Source organism: Podarcis gaigeae (assembly GCF_964106915.1).
Source record: "Podarcis gaigeae genome assembly, chromosome: 18".
In the NCBI taxonomy this organism is placed as follows: Eukaryota; Metazoa; Chordata; class Lepidosauria; order Squamata; family Lacertidae; genus Podarcis; species Podarcis gaigeae.
Window position 1 is genome coordinate 3,234,806 of NC_139696.1, and position 18,726 is coordinate 3,253,531.

General features: G+C 49.0%; 2 protein-coding genes across 6 annotated transcripts in view; one reads left to right on the plus strand and one right to left on the minus strand.

The window, feature by feature from the left end:
- GAMT (guanidinoacetate N-methyltransferase) overlaps positions 1-18,726 on the plus strand; it is a 218,826-nt gene that overhangs the window by 11,700 nt on the left and 188,400 nt on the right. The window lies entirely within an intron of this gene.
- TJP3 (tight junction protein 3) overlaps positions 1,210-18,726 on the minus strand; it is a 57,047-nt gene continuing 39,530 nt past the window's right edge. For all 5 annotated transcript variants that reach the window (XM_083720274.1, XM_083720275.1, XM_083720272.1 and 2 more), the window contains exons 15-20: positions 18,540-18,635; positions 17,789-17,859; positions 14,303-14,614; positions 6,507-6,764; positions 3,064-3,116; positions 1,210-1,791 (exon numbers count right to left, since the gene is read on the minus strand). In XM_083720274.1, coding sequence (XP_083576400.1) covers positions 1,683-1,791; positions 3,064-3,116; positions 6,507-6,764; positions 14,303-14,614; positions 17,789-17,859; positions 18,540-18,635 — 899 coding nt within the window. In that variant the 3' untranslated portion in view covers positions 1,210-1,682. The remainder of the gene's footprint in view (positions 1,792-3,063; positions 3,117-6,506; positions 6,765-14,302; positions 14,615-17,788; positions 17,860-18,539; positions 18,636-18,726) is intronic.

Below are 18,726 nucleotides of genomic sequence, written 5' to 3' on the forward strand. Positions count from 1 at the left end.
GAGGCAGCTGCCAGTTTGAGCTGGGAGGCAAGGCTCCTTCGAATCTGGGTTTTCCCCATCCAAATTCAGCCTCTTCAAGCTGTTTTTGCTTTTTTCACCCGTCCACTGGCAAGTGGAAGACTGCAATTTCCCCCGGCTTGAGAGGCGCTTTTAAGCTGGGACGGTCAAATAGGCCCTCGCTAGCATACTGTATTTTTCGCTCTATAGGACGCATTTTCGCTCTATAGGACACACATTTCCCCCTCCAAAAATGAAGGGGCAATGTGTGTGCGTCCTATGGAGCGAATGCAGGCTTTTGCTGAAGCCTGGAGAGCGCTCTCTCGCTCTCGCTCTCCAGGGTTCAGGAAGCTATCCACAAGCCTTCGGAGCGCGGCGGGAGTTCTCGCCAGGCTCCAAAGGCTTGCGGATAGCAGCCTGCAGCCCGAAGCCCGGGGAGCGCAGCGCTGCGCACCCCGGGCTTCGGGCAGCTATCCGCAAACCTTCAGAGCCCAGCGGGAGTGCCCACCGGGCTCCGAAGGCTTGCGGATAGCAGCAAGCTCCGGGAGCGAAGGCGAGGTTACGTGCAACCTCGCCCCCGCTTCCGGACCCGTTCTGGGGGCTAGGGTCGGGGGAAGCTCGGGCTTTCCCAGCCCCGCAGCTAAAAAGGAAGCCAAGACAGCGAGGGGGATCCATCCTGCTCGCTGTCTTGGCTTCTGCCAAAGCGTGCGCAACCTCTCCCGGCTGGAGAGGTTGTGCGTGGCTAAAGAGGAAGTCAAGAGAGCCGGCTGTCTTGGCTTCTTTGCTCTTTGGGGCTGGGTGGGGGAAATAATTCCCCCCCTTTATTTCCACTCCCCAAAACTAGGTGCACCCTATAGAGCAAAAAATATGGTATTTTCTCTGCTCAAACAGGCAGCCTCCTGTGACTCTCTCATTTTAACACGGCCTTCAGCCCCTGAGAGATCCTCATTTCTCCATTTACAATTCCGACAAACAACTCTCTCTAACTTCCCGATTTCTCTATTCTGAGAAACAACCTGCGAAGCTGCGTTGAGGCGAACGGATTTGTGTTGTTGTTGTTGTTTTTAACAATGTGAACATTTTAGGAAATGAAAGACGAAATAAATCTGCAAAGCAAGGATCTCCAGGAAAAGCCGTGTGGAGTTTTCAGCTCCTGCCTACCTGACCCAAACCCTGACATACACACACAAAAACCTAGAACTGAAACACAGCTTAAAACAAGCTATTTATTAAGGCAAAAATCCAGAGGGGTGTTTGAATGTTTCTCTGACAGTGAGAGATCAATAAGGGAGGTTTATTATTATTATTATTATTTAAAAAACTGGCCCAAACTTTGCAGGTATGCATGGAGATTTATTTATTTCTCACCTTCTCGTTTTTAAAAAAGAACCGATTTGCCTCGAGGTCCTTTGTTCAAAAGCTGCGAGCCGTTGGCACAGATCTTTCCCCCCGAAGATCGCAGGAATTTCAGAGCAAAGAGAGGCGGAACGGTTCCTTGCTAGGTGGTGCCGCGAAGAATTGGGACCTGAGTTTGGGGTCGGGGGGTCCTGATCCGCAGGGACCCGGGGCTGGTAAGAGGGCATACGGGGATGTCGTAGGCACAGAATTTCCAAATGGGGAAAAAAGTAACACAACACACACCGTGTATTCCTCCAATCGGCAAACCCCAATCTCTGCAGAACAGTCTAGAGGTCGGTGGCAGGCCCCCAGTCGTAACCGTAGTCTTGGTCCGATTCGGAGTCGTAGGTCTGAGCGTGGGTGAACTTCTTCCGCAGGGCATCGTGTTCATATTCCCTGGGGGAGAGGAAAACCAGGTTGCAAAATTAAGCAAAAAAAAGTCGGTTCTTAGGACAGCCCATTGGTCGGTACGATCCAGCCCCCCTGTGGCAGTTTATTTTCTGGGGTAAAAGGTAAAGGGACCCCTGACAGTTAGGTCCAGTCGTCGCCGACTCTGGGGTTGCGGCGCTCATCTCGCTTTACTGGCCGAGGGAGCCGGCGTACAGCTTCCGGGTCATGTGGCCAGCAGGACTGAGCCGCTTCTGGCGAACCAGAGCAGCGCATGGAAACGCCGTTTACCTTCCCGCCGGAGTGGTACCTATTGATCTACTTGCACTTTGACGTGCTTTCGAACTGCTAGGTGGGCAGGAGCAGGGACCGAGCAACGGGCGCTCACCCCGTCGTTGCGGGGATTCGAACCGCCGACCTTCTGATCGGCAAGCCCTAGGCTGTGTGGTTTAACCCACAGCGCCACCCGCGTCCCTATTTCCTGGGGTAAAATCCAATAAAAAGCCCAGCAACTTCAATCCAATAAACTTTGGTCAGCCCTCGCGACGCATGTTCACTTCATCATATCTGGTCCTCTTTGAAAATAGTTTGGACACACAACCTATAGCTTAGGGCCCTGCTCTCTTGGGAGCCCCCTTCCCCCCAAAAAAAATGTAAAGGGGGAAAATAACCTGGATGTACATTTCCAAAATATAAGATAAAAAACAAATAAAATAAAACCTACATACAGCAACGGTGTTTTGTGTTGATGTAAGTCATGGACCCCGCCTGCTCGCCTGCTCCCTAAAATATCCCTGCTTTGCTCCTTTCTATATATAGGGTGCCTACATTCTGCATGGACTGGTTGCAGGGCAATGTGTGCAAATGGCTTGAGATACCTATTAGGTCCATAAATTGCCATATAGCATAGATTCAACACAAAAAACAGTGGCAGTTTGTTGTTGACAAAGGGCAGCTGGACATATAAAGGGCCCCATTACCTTCAGTAGCTTAGACCTAAATCCGACCCTGGTCAGACGGCTGCAGACAACTGACAATGTGGACTAGTAACTTGAGCAATCATTCACAACCGCAGCCAGCGCACAGGATTGTACCCAGGGATCGCTGACCGGCCAACCGCCCTCTTTTAAAACTCGCAGCTTTGCTGCAGCCCCTAACCTGTGTCCTCGACCCCCAAACTCTTCATCTCGTGCCCTCGGAAACCAAGAATCAGCCCTCCCACTCGGGTGGACATTTTCCTGGTAGCCCAGAATGCAAAAAGCAAGTTTTGGAGATGCTTACCTGTTTCCGTAGTCTTCGCTCCATTGGCCTTGGGGTTGCTGGTCGCCGTCGTGCTGGAGAGGGAAGAAAGAGGAACCAGCAGGTGAGAACCACAGGTCTTAAAATGGGTGGTTTCCCAACAGCTGGGTCTCCGGATGTCACTGGGACTACAACTCCCATCATCCCTGCTCGCTAGGGATGATGGGTGTTGTAGTCCGACAACAACCAGGGACCCAAAGTTTGGGGTACTCTCAATTCAAGGAGAATCGCTTCCGATTTGCACCATTGTTTTCAGAACCGGGGTTGGTGTTTTCAATTTGCCGGAAGCTGCTCAGAGCGGCTGCGGCGACCCGGTCTGATGGGTGATGTACAAAAAATTATCGCTAGCGGTGATGGCTAGGCTCTGACTTTGTGGTCAGAGGCAGTGAGGCTTCTGAAGAACAGCTGCTGGAAACCACAGGAGGAGAGAGTACCGTATTTTTCGCTCTATAGGGCGCACCTAGTTTTTTTGGGGGGAAATAAAGGGGGTAACCCCCCCAGCCCCAAAGAGCAAAGAAGCCAAGACAGCCAGCAGGATCCATCCCGCTGCCTGTCTTGACTTCCTCTATAGCCACACACAACCTCTCCAGCCGGAAGCCAAGACAGCAAGGGGGATGGATCCCGCTCACTGTCTTGGCTTCTTTTTTAGCCATGGGGTTGGGGCAGGAGAAGCCTGAGCTTCCCCCAACCCCAGCCCCCAGAACAGGTCCGGAAGCGGGGGCGAGGTCGCACGTAACTTCGCCTTTGCTCCCGGAGCTTACTGCTATCTGCAAGCCTTCCCGTCGCGCTCTGAAGGCTTGCGGAGAGCTTCCTGAAGCCTGGAGAGCGAGAGGGGTCGGTGCGCACCAACCCCTCTCGCTCTCCAGGCTTCAGCGAAAGCCTGCATTCGCTCCATAGGACGCACACACATTTCCCCTTCATTTTTGGAGGGGGGAAAGTGTGTCCTATAGAGCGAAAAATACGGTAGTTCTTGCATGCGAATCCTGCTTGCACCTTTCCCAAAAGTCATTTGAGACCAGATGACCAAATGAATCTCCTTTGGCTCGTACCAAAAGCCAGGCTTTTCTTAGGTCCTGATGGAGCCTCCAGTTCCAGAGCCAGTCTACCTCTATTCTTAGCTTCTTGGCCACCGTGAGAACATCTTAGGTTTTCTTAAACACAGATTTTGTGCTTAAGCACAGATTTTAAGATTAAGCTCATCTTAGGTTTTCTTAAGCACAGATTTTGGCTAAAAGTTAGAACAAGCATCCCAATGGTAAGTGCTTTTCAGTGGTGAAACAGAACAGGAGATGTTGTTGTTGTTTATAATAATAATAATAATTTATTATTTGTACCCCGCCCATCTGGCTGAGTTTCCCCAGCCACTCTGGGCGGCTTCCAATCAAGTGTTGAAAACAATACAGCATTACATATTAAAAACTTCCCTGAACAGGGCTGCCTTCAGATGTCTTTTAAAGAGAAGATAGCTGCTTATTCACATTTGAAGGGAAGGCGTTCCACAGGGCGGGCGCCACCACCGAGAAGGCCCTCTGCCTGGTTCCCTGTAACCTCACTTCTCACAATGAGGGAACCGCCAGAAGGCCCTCGGAGCTGGACCTCAGTGTCTGGGCAGAACAATGGGGGTGGAGACGCTCCTTCAGGTATACTGGGCCAAGGCCATTTAGGGCTTTCAAGGTCAGCACCAACACTTTGAATTGTGCTCGGAAACGTACTGGGAACCAATGTAGGTTTTTCAGGACCGGTGTTATATGGTCTCCACTCCCAGTCCCCAATCTAGCTGCTGCATTCTGGATTAATAGCAGTTCCTGGGTCACCTTCAAAGGCAGCCCCACGTAGAGCGCATTGCAGTAGTCCAAGCGGAGATAACTAGAGCATGCACCACTCTGGCAAGACAGTCCGCAGGCAGGTAGGGTCTCATCCTGCGTACCAGATGGTTTGAATTTATATACTGCCCTATACCTGGGGGTATAGGTTCACAAAATAAAACCAAGATATAAAACCACAAAATACTGTATTTTTCACTCTATAGGACGCACCTTGTTTTAGAGGGGGGAGAAAAGAAAAAAAAATTCTCCCCCTCTCTGCCCAGCGCCCCTTCAGCGAAGTGACAGGAGGCGCTGCGCAGAGAGGGGGAGAATTTTCCCCCTCTTGTTTCCCCCCTCTAAAACAAGGTGCGTTCAGTCGCCTTCAGGCGGCTACCTTGGAAGCCTAGAGAGCGAGTGGGGTCGGTGCGCACCGACCCCTCTCGCTCTCCAGGCTTCAGGTTCCTTTCGACCTGCTCTTTGGGGCTGGCGGGGGGAAGCCCACCACCAGCCCCAAAGAGCAGGTCGGGGAGAAGCGGAAAGGCGCAGCGGAGAGGCTGCTGCCATAGCCGCGCATCACGTCTCCAGCCGGGAGAGGGTCGCGGGACAATGGCTTCTTCGCTCCATAGGACGCACACACATTTCCCCTTCATTTTTGAAGGGGAAAAAGTGCGTCCTATAGAGCGAAAAAACGGTACCTAATAAAAATGAAAAAACAGCAACCCAATACCCCTCCCCATGAAAAACCCCAACGCATTTTAAAAGGGCAGAGGATGTAAATCGGATCAGCCAAAGGGCTGGTTGGAAAGGAACATTTTTGCCTGGCGCCTAAAGGTGTGTAATGAAGGAGCCAGGCGAACTTCCCTGGGGAGAGCGTTCCACAGACGGGGAGCCACTACAGAGAAGGCCCCGTTCTCGTGTTGCCACCCTCCGGACCCTCCTCAATGAGGAGGCACATGAAGGAATGCCTCAGAAGATGATCTCAGGGTCCGGGTGGGTTCAGATGGAAAGAGGCGTTCGTTGAGGCATTGCGGTCCTGAGCCGTTTAAGGCTTTATGGGTCAAAACCAGCACTTTGAACTAGGCCCGGAAACTAATTGGTAGCCAGTTCAGGTGGACCAGGACTGGGGTAATACGCTCAAACTGTTCTGCTTCTTGCTACAGTAACACCCCCATCACATGGGCTGCCCAGCAATGGAGCAGAACAGGGATCGGGTTGGAGTAGATAACCCCTAGGAACCCATTTGGGGACTCTTTATCTGCTTAACTAGGGACGCGGGTGGCGCTGTGGGTTAAACCACAGAGCCTAGGGCTTGCCAATCAGAAGGTCGGCGGTTCGAATCCCCGCAATGACGGGGTGAGCTCCCATTGCTCGGTCCCTGCTCCTGCCCACCTAGCAGTTTGAAAGCACACCAGTGCAAGTAGATAAATAGGTACCACTCCGGCGGGAAGGTAAACGGTGTTTCCGTGCGCTGCTCTGGTTCGCCAGAAGCGGCTTAGTCCTGCTGGCCACATGACCCGGAAGCTGTACGCCGGCTCCCTCGGCCAGTAAAGTGAGATGAGCCCCGCAACCCCAGAGTCAGCCACCACTGGACCTAATGGTCAGGGGTCCCTTTACCCTTACCTGCTTAACTGGGTAAGCCAAAGCAGCCGCTACTCTCTCGCTGAGGTCCTGATCCGTGGTTTGCTCGGTGGGTTCCGAGGAGCGAGCCAGGGCCGGCTCCTGATAGGATTCATCCAGCTCCTGGTCAGTGTAAGCTTCGCCTTCTGCGTCTGTCTCATCGTAGTCACTGTTGGCTCGGCTGTCGCAGGTCAAGTAGCCCGGGCTGGTGGGAGAGGGCTGGTTCAATAGGTCCAAGCCTTCGTCGGCTGGAACATCCACCTGGGTGGAAAAGGGAGGTGGGTGAGTTTATTTTAACCTAACCTGCATATCACCAACCGTATTTTTCGCTCTATAAGTCGCACCAGACCACAAGATGCACCTAGTTTTTGGAGGAGGAAAACAAGAAAAAATATATTCTGAATCCCAGAAGCCAGAACAGAAAGAGGGATCGCTGCGCAGTGAAAGCAGCAATCCCTCTTGCTGTTCTGGCTTCTGGGATAGCTGCGCAGCCTGCATTCGCTCCATAAGACGCACACACATTTCCCCTTACTTTTCTGGAGGGGAAAAGTGCATCTTATAGAGCAGAAAATTATGGTAATGATTAAAAAAACAAACAAACCTCACAGCTGTTTACACAAAATACAAATTTACTCCTTGCACGCAGCGTGTCGCTCTGGAATTCTAATGGCCCGCCCCCAAGTCGGTCTGTTTTTAAAAACCACAGCGCTTAAAAACACAGGTAGCTTCTGAAGTCAGTTGTTAAAATATGGGCAGTTTCAAAAGCGGTGTTAGGGGAACTCGCAGTTTGGGTGAATTAGGCCGGAATGATCACTTACAGTTTCTGCAGAGACTTTATTTACGCAGGAACGGATTCCTCTCGGCCGGAACTATTAAAGGATGAGCAGAGACGAAAGGTTTTGCCTCTCAACACGTTGGGAGAGAACAACTAAATGGATCTGTGACCGTGCGACGGGGTTTAGCCTAGGCAGAGAGGCTACGAAACAATTTCTAGACAAAACAGCACCTTTGCAGGGTTCAAGGGCAACACACACATTAGCCAGAAGTCCAGAAGAAGGAAAGGTGTTTTGCTTTTCTGCAGTACCACCCGTCTTATCAAATACATTTGCATTTTCAGGCGATTTATAGACAGCTCAGACCGTCAGCCAACGATGCCATTTTGCTGCACCACCTTGCGAAGGAGATAACTTTACGCCAATGTGTTTAGTCTTTAGGTTTATCTTCTCAGGCTGTGACAGCCTCCAAGGCCCTCAGAGAGCTTAGCTGCTGCTGTTTCCGAGACCTTCTTGTCTTTGGCAATCCCTCGTAGCCGAGTAAGATTGTCTTCCCCAAACACAGTTTTAACAGTGAGTCCGTAAGTGACTGTGGAGGCCAATTCTGGATCCCCACGTCCTTCTACAGTGGGGACATAGGTTTCCGGGCGGGAGTTGATCCAGGTGAGGGTTTGCCAAGCGTGCCTTCCTCTTGGCACGTTTCTTCCTTGCGTCCTGAGTTTGAGTGTCTTCAAAGCCCATGACACCTTTGGTCAAGGCTGTTCTCCAACTGGAGCGCTCGCAGGCCAGTGTTTCCCAATTGCTGGTGTTTATACTACTTTTTTTAAAAAAATAAATTGCCTTGAGACAGTCTTTAAACCTCTTTTGTTGACCACCAGCATTACGCTTTCCATTTTAAAGTTCGGAATAGAGGAGTTGCTTTGGAAGACGATAATCAGGCATCCGAACAACATGACCGGTCCAACAAAGTCAGTGTTGAAGAATCATTGCTTCGACACTGGTGATCTTTGCTTCTTCCAGTACACTGGCATTAGTTCGCCTGTCTTCCCAAGTGACGTGTAAAATATTTCGGAGACACCGTTGATGGAATCTTTCAAGGAGTTGGAGATGGCGTTTATACGTGGCCCATGTTTCACAAGCCTACAGTAAGGTTGGTAGTACAAGAGCTTTGTAAACAAGCATTTTGGTTTCCCTGCGAATGAAAGTATTGGCCTTTCCGTTCAGGAATGTTGCTGTACAACTCATTAATAGGCAAGATGTTAAATCGTTTTTATATGCAGCAACAGCGGCAAGAGTATTGTTAGCCCAGAAATGGAAACAAGAAGAAATTGCGACGAAAGAAGAACGGCAGATGAAATTAATGGACTATGACGAATTGGACAAAATGACAGGAAGGATTCGAAACCTGCAGGACCAGAGTTTTAGGGAAGATTGGAAGAAGTATATGAATTATTTCAAGAGCAACTGTGATCAACAAATTACGCTAGAAGTTTTGTAAGGAGAAATATACTAAGTGTTACAAAATAGAAAAAGAGAGAGATGTTGGTTATGAGTTTGAAATGTAACAGGGAAGATAAGAAATGCATACTGAGAGACTAGATTGGAAAATTTTCAGACAGGATTGATGGAAGTCAAAAATCTGAATAAGATGTAAAAGTTTGTTTAATTACTGTTGAAAATGATATGTTAAAAAAAACTAATAAAAATTACACACACACACACACACACACACACACACAGTGGTACCTCGGGTTACATACGCTTCAGGTTACCTGCGCTTCAGGTTACAGACTCCGCTAACCCAGAAATAGTGCTTCAGGATGAGAACAGAAATCGTGCTCTGGCGGCGCGGCGGCAGCAGGAGGCCCCATTAGCTAAAGTGGTGCTTCAGGTTAAGAACAGTTTCAGGTTAAGTACAGACCTCCGGAATGAATTAAGTACTTAACCCGAGGTACCACTGTCTATATAAAGGAATGTTACTGTTCCCATCGGCAAAGTAAATCCGGTCTTTGTAGTTTGGATCAAGCGGTGCAATAATGATGTGTCACTTCTAGAATCATAGAACTGTCAAGTTGGAAGGGACCACGGGGGCTTATCCAGCCCACCTCCCCGCAATGCTGGAATCTTTCACCCAACTTGTCCGATGATTGCTCGCACCAGAATCAACATACCAGGTAGCCTTAAAGCTTGCATCCCAGACTTCTAATATTCCCTTAGATGTCCCATTTCCCCACAACGAAAAGACGTTCTTTGCTCTTTCCTTCACAAGGGTCTGTGCTGCGTTCCTCCCCAATAACTCTCTTAAGCATATCTGTCAAGTGTCCCTTATTTGAAGGGACAGTCCCTTATTCCAGCGCCATGTCCCGCTGCTGTCCCTTATTGATGGATGTCCCTTAAATGATGTCCCTTAAATTTCAAAGGAAGCAGCTCCTCTCCCTCCCTCCCTCCCTGCCAGCCATGGAGGAGGGAGGCTCCAACTGTGTTGCTTGGCTGCGTTGCTCACCCAATAAGAAGTCTAAGAACGACCGGGAGGTGGAGCTTGCATGCCTTGTGTGTGGCTAGTTAATGCAAGCTGAGGGGGGTTTTGAATGCTGGACGCCATTTTGTTGCACGTGCTGCTGCAAACTTTGCAGTGCAAAGCCAGGCCGGGGAGCCATCTTAAGTTGAGGCTGCATAGGCCTTGTGGTGCATGTGATTCAGATTCTATTCAGTTGAACCTCTGGTTACAAAGTTGGTTGGACAGTGTTCTCGAAGCTACCAGCATGAGTTTGACCAGACTGCAGGAGGACAGGAAGACTGGAGTGCCTGGAACAGGTGAGGCTGCAGGTCCCTTATTTTCAAATCTGTAAATTGACAGCTATGCTCTTAATCCTGTGACACTCTTCAACCTGTTTGGAAAAGACTCGAATCTGCTTCTGGTTGGGTCTCCAGGACATTTTATCAGTGGAGCAAAGTATTAGGGTAATCGGCATAACACGGAAACCGCCGCACGGTTGTCCTCAAGATCACTGCCGACTTTTCTCAGTCGCCGAAGAATTTCTAGGCGAGTTTGCAAGTCTCCATCCTGTTTCAGCCTAATTGAATACGATTTCCCCAATCCTCTGGTGTGTATTATCAGCGAATCTTCCACCAAAAAACAATGCCTTTTGCTTCCCTGCCCTTTGCTATCCGATTGCAGCGGGCTGGGAGATTCTCTATCTTGAACATCCACCGTTGAAAAATCTGCTCCTTTGACTTGGGGATTACTGCCCTTGCCTAAATTCCAGCCATTGTTCATCTCTCTACAAGTTCCAGTTCTCAGCAATGCAAACCATCCTCTTCTGCTTTCTCTTTGGGGAGAGGCATACCTAGGATTTTTCCTTTTGCAGATTCCTTCCTTTGCTCCTTGCAACCGGCTCTTTCTTCCCAGTCCAGTCCACCCGTCCTTTCTCTTCACTTCTCTTGAAATCCACTCCCCTTCTCGCTGGCTCTCTCGCTGGAATGGGAAAGCTTTTGTAAAGGAAACTTTGGGAAAATCCGTTTGGGGTTCCAAATAAATGCCTGGGCCCATTACCTGTTAGAAGTGCTTGCAGCTTGGGTCAATAAGATTTAAAGTTTCAGGAGTTCAGAGGCTTTATTCATGAAACAACTATTTATGGGATGAGTAAAGATGAAAGAGACAAAGTAACTCATGCATTAACTAGAAGCTCAGAAGAAGGAAATGTGTTTGCTTTTCTCCAACAAAAATCAGGGCGGTTTTGAAAGGTTCAGTTCACCACCTTGATTCAAAATAACCCCCAGTTTTATCCAAATATAGAAGAGAACCAGTTCCCTGGTCTCAGGAATGATTGTGCAAAATCTGGATAAAATCAGGCATCCAACCAAATATAGATGAAAAGCGGCTCCTGATCTCAGGAGCTGTCATGCAAAGTCTGGTCACGATATCCTAAGAGGTGTTCAGATCCAGAGCGACTGGGCAGCCGTTCCAATTGCACAGAAGATACATTTAAATTATCGGTTAAAAGCCAGAAGTTAAAAACCAAGCGGACCTAAAAAATAATAAATTCAAAACATCAATAAAATCAGCTGCTCAAAATATACATTACAAGGAGAATTTACCTATTAAAATGCATGCCAACTTTATACATTTGGGTATAAGTTGTTCCAGATCAGCAGATAGGCACTTACTGATTTTGTTCCGTTTGAAATGTGCTTCTTGTAAAATACCTCGAAGCAATTTCACAACGAAAAGCATCAGCGATAAAAACAATTATAACGTTTTGTTAAAAAACCAATCAAAACCAGCTTCACCCGTAAGATCACTGAGGGCAGAGAAGAGAAATATCTAAGAAAAGAGGAATTTTTCTGCCTGTGTTCATTCTAGATGGAAGTTATTGCCCATAAGCTAAAAAGGTTTCCTGGAGAGGGTTGCAAAATTCCTCGTCCTTTTTTAAAAACACAACCCCAAGATCGGTCCAATGAAAAAGAGAGAATCAGAAAACATTGTTACAGAGAGACACCAGATGGCAAAAAGCAGCTCAAAAAATTCAAACAACTGGAAGCCCAATCTTTAATGATGCACAATGCTAAAAACAAATTAATATTATTAAGTAGCATGATGGTTATTAATCGGAAGCCAACCGTTCTTCTTTGAAAATGCTAGCGTACAGCATGTTGGGTGCTGAAAGAAAATTATAGCCTTACCTCGGCTCCTGAACAATCAAAAACCAGAAGTGACTGTTCCGGTTTTCGAACATCCGACCGGGCTTCCGCAGCTTCTGATTGGCTGCAGGAGTTTCCTGCAGCCAATCAGAAGCCACGCTTTGGTTTTCTAACGTTTTGGAAGTCGAACAAACTTCCGGAACGGATTCTGTTCGACTTCCGAGGTACGACTGTATATGAAAATGATGTACCGGTGGTATTTGATTCCTAGTAAGTTAGGAAAAATGTATAGAACCAGTAGAAATATCTGCTGGAAATGTAAAGAAAAAGAAGGTACCTTTTATCATGTGTGGACGTGTGAGGTAATAAAAAACATTCTGGGTGATGATATATAATGAAATAACTTTTACTTTAAAAAACAGAAGCTTTTAAAATTAGGAATTATAGGTACTGAGATTCCAAAGGACCAGAAAAGACAACAGCTGCAAAATTAACTGGTAAGCTCAGGAACCAAGGGGATAATAACTTTTTAAAAGAATGGGGGGAAATTATAATTTATTTAGGAGATCATTGTAAGCAGATTAAAACATTAAAGGTAAAGGGTAAAGGGACCCCTGACCATTAGGTCCAGTCGTGGCCGACTCTGGGGTTGCGGCGCTCATCTCGCTTTACTGACCGAGGGAGCCGGCGTACAGCTTCCAGGTCATGTGGCCAGCATGACATAAGCTGCTTCTGGCGAACCAGAGCAGTGCACGGAAATGCCGTTTACCTTCCCGCTGGAGTGGTACCTATTTATCTACTTGCATTTGGACGTGCTTTTGAACTGCTAGGTTGGCAGGAGCGGGGACCGAGCAACGGGAGCTCACCCCATTGCCGGGATTCGAACCGCCGACCTTCTGATCGGCATGTCCTGGGCTCTGTGGTTTAACCCACAGCGCCACCCATGTCTCAAATGTGCGTTTCTCCCCATCGGGGAATCGAACCCCGGTCTCCCGCGTGACAGGCGGGGCTACTTACATTAGCAGGGTTTTAATCTCACTTGCAAGGTAGCAAAGACTATGAACAATTTGGACAGATAGAAAATGTGGATAACAGATTGATATGTCGTTGTAAATATTAACATTAGGACCCATGGAGAGGATGGAGGGGGAGGGAGTCTTGAGATTCAGAGCAATCTCTATGTATGGATTTTTAATTGATTTTGCTATAAGTTTCTATTTTTGTAGTGGCTTGGCTCTCCCACAGAAGTGAGACAGCGGCAGTAATTATCTCAGGTCTATTGCTCACATAAATCACTCCAGAGCTCCTTCACGCTGTGTCTGACGCCAAGTTTGCAGTTGCCTGAGTCTAAACTCAACCCCTTCCTCTTCTTCCAACAAGGGAAAAAACCCTTTCCCCCTCCTCTCACTGACCTTTTCCTGCCTTCGAGTTTTTGGGCTAGCTATTCCTGGCCTGGCCAATAGAAGGGGAAGAAATGGAGGCAGTGAGAGATTTTACTTTCTTGGGTTCCATGATCACTGCAGATGGTGACAGCAGTCATGAAATTAAAAGACGCCTGCTTCTGAGGAGAAAAGCGATGAGAAACCTAGACAGCATCTTAAAAAGCAGAGACATCACCTTGCCGACAAAGGTCCGTAGAGTTAAAGCCATGGTTTTCCCAGTAGTGATGTATGGAAGTGAGAGCTGGACCATCAAGAAGGCTGATCGCCGAAGAATGGATGCTTTTGAATTCTGGTGCTGGAGGAGACTCTTGATAGTCCCATGGACTGCAAGAAGATCAAACCTCTCCATTCAGAAGGAAACCAGCCCTGAGTGCTCACTGGAAGGACAGATCCTGAAGCTGAGGCTCCAAGACTTTGGCCACCTCATGAGCAGAGAAGACTCCCTGGAAAAGACCCTGATGTTGGGAAAGATGGAGGGCGCAAGGAGAAGGGGACGACGGAGGACGAGATGGTGGGACAGTGTTAGCGAAGCTACCAGCATGAGTCTGACCCAACTGCGGGAGGCAGTGGAAGACAAGAGGGCCTGGTGTGCAGGGGGTCACGAAGAGTCGGACATGACTAAACAACAACAAAAACAACAATTCCTGGCCTCTCCGCTTCCGTCTCTGAGCTAAGATTGGTATTTTGTGGATCTTTGCTATCTGCTGCCTGCTCTCTGTTCTCTGAAGCTATGCCACTCGGCTGCCGCTCCTCCCTCTCACATTCCAGTCTCCTTATCTCTCTTTGCCTGCTTTCATTTCCAGCCACTGTCAGCTCTGGAACGAAGCTGACATTTTAAAAAATCAAACGAAAAATATTTCATTAAAAAAGAGAAAATGCCAGCATGCCACAACCGCAGCGTAAGACGTGAGATCCAGGTTCTGGTACCCCAGACGCCACCCACCTGCTCCTCTGTCGTCCATATGGGTCGGGCTTGCTGCACTCGGATGATGTCCTTGAGGCTCTGATACCAGCTGTTGGAGCCGCCGGCCAGGCTGATGGTGGCCGTGAAGATGTGGCTCCAGTCCTTCCGCATCTTGCCAGCCTGGGCGTAGAGGCGCCGTGAGCTCTTCTTCGATTCCGGGGCCAGCCACTGGCGCATGGCTTTGACACCCTGCCGGCTGTCCGGCTCGCAGAAGACCACGATAGGGAAGTACTGGACGTAGTTGAGCCTCTCCACAGCTGCCGGGGTGATGTCCAAAAGGGCGTGTTTATCCTGGGAGACAGTAAAGGGACAAATGAGGCCAGCCACGGAGGCACACATCAATCGTGCATCCAGGGCGGCTATCTATCAACTCCATCAGAAACCAGGTGCGCAGCCTGGCGGGCATTGTGGACTCACAGCAGTCCTTGGAGGCGCAGGTCAATTCTGCATCCAGGGCGGCTGTCTGCCAACTCCATCTGAGACCCTCCCTGCCTGTGCACTGTCTGGCCAGAGTGGTGCATGCTCTGGTTATCTCCCGCTTGGACTACTGCCATGCGCTCTACGTGGGGCTGCCTTTGAAGGTGACCCGGAAACTACAACTAATCCAGAATGCGGCAGCTGGATTGGTGACTGGGAGCGGCTGCTGAGTCCATAGAACACTAGTCCTGAAAGACCTCAATTGGGTCCCAGGATGTTTCTGAGCACAATTCAAAGGGCTGGTGCTGACCTTGAAAGCCCTAAACGACCCAGTATACCTGAAGGAGTGTCTCCACCCCAATCGTCCAGCCCAGACACTGAGGTCCAGCTCCTAGGACCCTCGTACCAACGGGACCGCCTCTCCTGGTATGCCCCACAGAGAAACTTATGGTCTTCAAATAAAAACATCTTGAAGGTCCCAGGCCACAGAGAAGTTAGGCTGGCCTCAACCAGAGCCAGGGCTTTTTCAGCCGTGGCTCTGATCTGGTGGAACGCTCTGTCGCAAGAGACCAGGGCCCTGCGGGACTTGACATCTTTCCGCAGGGCCTGCAAGACGGAGCTGTTCCGCCAGGCCTTTGGCCAGGGCACAGCCTGACTCCCTCCCTCGGCAATCTTCGCGGAGCTCTGGCCCAATGGTTGCCAGTGGCTTGAATTAATTAATTTTATAATGAATGATTTTAGAGTGTTGCTTGTGCTGTACTTTTGTATGGTTTTATTGTTGTTAGCCGCCCTGAGCCTGGCTTCGGCTGGGGAGGGCGGGATATAAATAAAAATTTATTATTATTATTATTATTATTATTATTATTATTATTATTATTATTATTATTATTATTATTATTCTGGCGGTGCCCTCCATGCGAGATGTGAGGTTACAGGGAACCAGGCAGAGGGCCTTCTCGGTGTTGGCCCCTGCCCTGTGGAACGCCCTCCCGTTAGACGTCAAGGAGATATACACCGTATCTGAAGAAGCGTGCATGCACACGAAAGCTCATACCAAGAACTAACTTAGTTGGTCTTTAAGGTGCTACTGGAAGGAATTTTTTTTTGTTTTGAGTGTGGACAATGCTAAACTGGAGGGAACAATGTGTTGATCTGGCAGAAGGCGGCTTCTTGTTTAACTCATCCCTCCGTTCAGAACTGTGGTAGTCATGTGGGATTGCTATGAGGAATTATTTAAAAATGTAGCAAGCTGTTGTGTCCGCAATGAACCCATTGCTTTGACTGGGCTTGAGCCATTTGACACGAGTTGTGATTCCATCCCACAAGCCTCTGCCTCTCTGTCTGTTTTCTCTACTGTCCATTTTCTATGCCTGACAGGCACATAAAGGTAAAGGGACCCCTGACCGTTAGATCCAGTCGTGACCGAATCTGGGGTTGCGGCGCTCATCTCGCTTTAATGGCTGAGGGAGCCGGTGTCCATGTGGCCAGCAGGACTAAGCCGCTTCTGGCGAACCAGAGCAGCGCACGGAAACACCGTTTACCTTCCCGCTGGAGTGGTACCTATTTATCTACTTGCACTTTGACGTGCTTTCGAACTGCTAGGTGGGCAGGAGCAACGGGAGCTCACTCCGTCAAGGGGATTCAAACTACCGACCTTCTGATTGGCAAGTCCTAGGCTCTGTGGTTTAGACCACAGCACCACCTGCGTCCCTTTTATCTTTTAAAGGACAGTTAAGTCCAGTCGTGGCCGACTCTGGGGTTGCGGCGCTCATCTCGCTTTACTGGCCGAGGGAGCCGGCATACAGCTTCCGGGTCATGTGGCCAGCAGGACTAAGCTGCTTCTGGAGAACCAGAGCAGCGCACGGAAACGCCGTTTACCTTCCCACTGGAGTGGTACCTATTTATCTACTTGCACTTTGACGTGCTTTCGAACTGCTAGGTTGGCAGGAGCAGGGACCGAGCAACGGGAGCTCACCCCGTCGTTGCGGGGATTCGAACCGCTGACCTTCTGATCGGCAAGTCCTAGGCTGTGTGGTTTAACCCACAGCGCCACCTGCGTCTAAGCATTCTAAAACACAAACCAGTTGCTTTACCAGGCATCCTGGGTCATAAAGACAGAAGGTAGCTCTGATGTAGCTTTTGTTAGTTTTGTTAATCTTAGGGCCAGGGAGAGAGTTCAGGAAACAGAGTTCACAAGGATATTGTATATACTATACAGGTGAAACTTGAAAAATTAGAATATCGTGGAAAAGTTCATTGATTTCAGGAATTAAACTTGAATGGTGAAACTAATATATGAGATCGACTCGTGAAATGCAAAGCGCAACGTGCTTCTACTTCTCAGAGGTCCAATCTTGCTCGATTTGCAATCCTTGTTTTGCTGGTTTCCTTGAATATTCAAATTTTCTGAGATGGTTAATTTGGGGTTTTCACAAGCTGCACGCCATGATCATCGCAATGATCACAAATCAAGGCTTGACATATCTCGCTTTGCTTGTCATGAGTCTATCTTATATATTAGTTTCACCTTTCAAGCTGAATTCCTGAAATCAAGGAACGATATTCTAATTTTTCGAGTTTCACCTGAATTTCTTTGCCATCTTTCCTTTCCTGTTTACTGCCTGTTTGCTTAATACATTCCCCCTTGATTCCTGTTTTATTTAGCCTGAACATGTATGCATGCTCAAAGTATTCTTTGTAGTTAAAAGGATTTCTCTGATCTAACTTTGTACCCACATAGTGGTTGTTTTTGAAATGCTCAGAGGACCTCGGATTGGCTCTTACAAGTGCTGTGTTCAAAGTTCTTTTGTTAATAAAAGGGACCTGGGCCAGGGTGTGAGAGATGATTATTATTGGCACATCCTCCCAGAGTCCAAGCCTCATGCGTTTTGTTTTAATCAGGGCCCGGTCCTTTCCTTCGCCTTCAGAACGCAACACAGAACCATGAGGACTAGCGTCCTATTTTGACGGGAAGGGCTACAGAGCGAGGGAGCATCTGCTTCCCAACCCCTTGGACCCCGGTTTCGTGACGTTCCCCCCGCCTCTAACCTGTTTTGCAATATGCCACACGGAGTCCAGCTTGATAACCTTAGATGAGCTCCCTTCTCTCGCCACACTCTCTAAAAATGGGGAGGGAAAGAGAAAGAGAGAGAGATGGATATTGTTTTTCCAAGAGTCAGTCAACGCACAGTGAGTCGGACAACATATGAAGCCCCGGCAGTTTGCCCTCCCAGCCCCACCGGACCATAGCTATCAACTTACAGATTTGAAAATAAGGGACTAGCAGCCTCAAAAATAAGGGATCAGCAGCCAAAATAAGGGATTTTCCAAGCACAGGTATGTTCAACTTCTGAGCCCCTCCGAGCCAAAGGCAGAAAGCCCAGCCAGCAGCCAAATGAAGCCTCAAGCGGTGGTGCCCACAGCGCAGCAACCCGGCAAAGGGGACACAGCAAGGAAAACCACCGTCACCTCTCTGCTGGGAAGCGCTGAGCAAAGGTGAGTCCCCAGGCAACGCGGCCGATTTGATCAGCACAAGGCATGCAAGCTCCACCCCCCAGTCGTTCTTAGACTCCTTATTGGGTGAGCAACGCAGCCAAGCAACACAGTTGGAGCCTCCCTCCTCCCTGGCCGGCAGAGAGGGAGGGAGAGGAGCTGCTTCCTTTGAAACCCGGGAAATTGAAGGGACATCATGAATAAGGGACAGCAGCGGGACACGGCGCTGGGATAAGGGACTTTCACACCAAATAAGGGACGGTTGACAGCTATGCACCGGACTCGGGTCGAGGGGAGGAAGGCTCACCTGCAATCTCAAACTGATCTGGCAATTCGGTGCTGAGTTTCTGCATGGCGATGTCAGCGATGGGTCCCAGGATCACGACCGGGCGCTTAAAGGTTGCTGCCGGGGAGGAGGAGGAAAGTCAGAGGGGTCTTGCTCATTTATTGCACCTATATCTCCCTCCGTCTCGGAGGAGACCAGGGCGACGTTT